The sequence below is a fragment of the Salminus brasiliensis genome, chromosome 20 (genome assembly GCF_030463535.1).
Source record: "Salminus brasiliensis chromosome 20, fSalBra1.hap2, whole genome shotgun sequence".
Classification (NCBI taxonomy): Eukaryota; Metazoa; Chordata; class Actinopteri; order Characiformes; family Bryconidae; genus Salminus; species Salminus brasiliensis.
Genome location: NC_132897.1, coordinates 240,918 through 243,502, shown reverse-complemented (window position 1 = coordinate 243,502; position 2,585 = coordinate 240,918). Strand labels below are relative to the sequence as shown.

The window sequence follows — 2,585 nt, the reverse complement described above, 5'->3', positions numbered from 1 at the left end:
TAATGAAGCTGTGTGTATTAGTGTAGTTTAATGAAGCTGTGTAGATTAGTGTAGTTTAATGAAGCAGTGTGTATTAGTGTAGTTTAATGAAGCTGTGTGTATTAGTGTAGTTTAATGAAGCGGTGTAGATTAGTGTAGTTTAATGAAGCGGTGTAGATTAGAGTAGTTTAATGAAGCGGTTTAGATTACTGTAGTTTAATAAAGCAGTGTGTATTAGAGTAGTTTAATGAAGCGGTGTAGATTAGAGTAGTTTAATGAAGCGGTGTAGATTAGAGTAGTTTAATGAAGCGATTTAGATTACTGTAGTTTAATAAAGCAGTGTGTATTAGAGTAGTTTAATAAAGCAGTGTGTATTAGAGTAGTTTAATGAAGCGGTGTAGATTACTGTAGTTTAATAAAGCAGTGTGTATTAGAGTAGTTTAATAAAGCAGTGTGTATTAGAGTAGTTTAATAAAGCGGTGTAGATTAGTGTAGTTTAATGAAGCGGTGTAGATTAGTGTAGTTTAATGAAGCGGTGTAGATTAGCGTAGTTTAATGAAGCGGTGTAGATTAGAGTAGTTTAATGAAGCGGTGTAGATTAGAGTAGTTTAATGAAGCGATTTAGATTACTGTAGTTTAATAAAGCAGTGTGTATTAGAGTAGTTTAATGAAGCAGTGTAGATTAGAGTAGTTTAATGAAGCGGTTTAGATTACTGTAGTTTAATAAAGCAGTGTGTATTAGAGTAGTTTAATAAAGCAGTGTGTATTAGAGTAGTTTAATAAAGCGGTGTAGATTAGTGTAGTTTAATGAAGCGGTGTAGATTAGTGTAGTTTAATGAAGCGGTGTAGATTAGAGTAGTTTAATGAAACGTGTAGATGGATGTAGTTTAATGAAGCGGTGTAGATTAGAGTAGTTTAATGAAACGGTGTAGATTAGTAGTTTAATGACCATGGCCCGCTTAATGAAGCGGTGTAGGTAATGTAGTTTAATAAAGTGATGTAAATTAGTGTAGTTTAATGAAGCGGTGTGGATGGATGTAGTTTATTAAAGTGATTTAGATTAGTGTAGTTTAATGAAGCGGTGTGGATGGATGTAGTTTAATGAAGCGGTGTAGATTAGTGTAGTTTAATGAAGCGGTGTGGATGGATGTAGATGGATGTAGGCAGTGCAGACCAGGCAGGTTTAAAGGAGGCAGTGGGAGGTGGTGTAGATTAATGTAGATTAATGTAGATTAATGTAGATTAGTGCAGGGTAATGCAGTGTAGTGCAGGTCAGTGAAGACTGGACGCAGTGTAAGAAGGCATGGTCACTCAGCCCCACTCCTCCAGCCCACCAGAGGGGAAAAGCTCCTTCAAACTTACGTAAAGACGAAGAACAGAGTGGTGGATCCTACGAGCAGGGTGGCAGCGGTGGACACCGGGATGTACTTGGTGGGTTTAAATGTGTTTCCGACGCTGCTGGGCATCCTGTAACCTCCACATTCCTCCAGGCCCTCCCAATCAACAACCAGGATCCCACAAAATCCACAAATCCGGCCAAATTACAGCGATCCTCCGCGATCCACGCCGACACGCACCGATCCAGTCCAGCACAGTCCAGCCCTCACAGCGCTGCAGCACCGTTAGACCACGCCCAGTGCGCGCAAACCACGCCCAGAAACGGGAGGGGGCTCTGCGAGGGAGAGGATGAGGAAGAGTCCGGCGCTCCTCAGCAGCTTCAGCGAGACCTCAGAGCTTTACTTCAAATAAAAGAGTAAAAATCAACTTTAATTATAATTAAAAACCGCTTTCTAGGTTTTGATGACTCTTATTATGTATTTAATGTCCAATATTTATTTTATTATGTATTTAATGTAATATGTTTATTGTCTGGAGCGTGCTCGTAAACGCTGATAGTTACTGAGCTGACATTTCTGCAAAAAACCGTGAATAGTAATATAATAAATATATTAATAAAAACCCACACCCACGAGCTGGTCAGTTCAGTATCGTAGACTTCACACGCCCCCTGGTGGCAGCTGGTGTGAACATTAAAGTAAAACGTTTGAAAGATGAGCTAAGTTTAAACGTTTAAAATGTGCAAGATGTGTAATATACATTTAATTATCTATTTAGATTTTTCTTTTAATTCTGTTTCTTAAATTATTAATTAATTTCTATTCATTATTATTGGAATTTGATTTCCAGTTTTGAAATGTGATGAGGATTAATTTAATTAAACATTAAACAGGTTTTTCACTCATTTTAGAATAATCTATAATTATAAACAGTTTTATATCACTGATTTGAGCCCCCTGGTCAAATTACTAAATAAAGGTAAACCATTACTAGCTGAAAAAAATACGATTGCATATCAGATACTCCCCCCTATTACAATAAATAATTAAGATTAAATTATTATTATTTTTAGGACATGTTTTGTATGATTTTTGCGTATGAACGTCCTGCTATTTGAGAATGGTTTGCTGGACTAACAGGGCTTTTATTTTGGAAACGAAAAAAATGAACACACAAGCAGCGGATGCTGTGCAGCAGTGCGGCTGCGCCAATCAGAAGGCAGCTTTCCGGTCTGGTCCCGCCTATCAAGTGCCCTAGGGAAAGAAGTG

The 2,585-nt window shown here is 37.8% G+C and overlaps 1 protein-coding gene across 1 annotated transcript in view; it reads right to left on the bottom strand.

Annotated features, from left to right (window-relative positions):
* Nucleotides 1–1,625, bottom strand: part of zdhhc8b (zDHHC palmitoyltransferase 8b) — a 33,550-nt gene extending 31,925 nt beyond the window's left edge. The window contains exon 1 of the mRNA XM_072664678.1: nucleotides 1,342–1,625. Coding sequence (XP_072520779.1) covers nucleotides 1,342–1,445 — 104 coding nt within the window. The 5' untranslated portion in view covers nucleotides 1,446–1,625. The remainder of the gene's footprint in view (nucleotides 1–1,341) is intronic.
* Nucleotides 1,626–2,585: the final 960 nt, after the last annotated feature.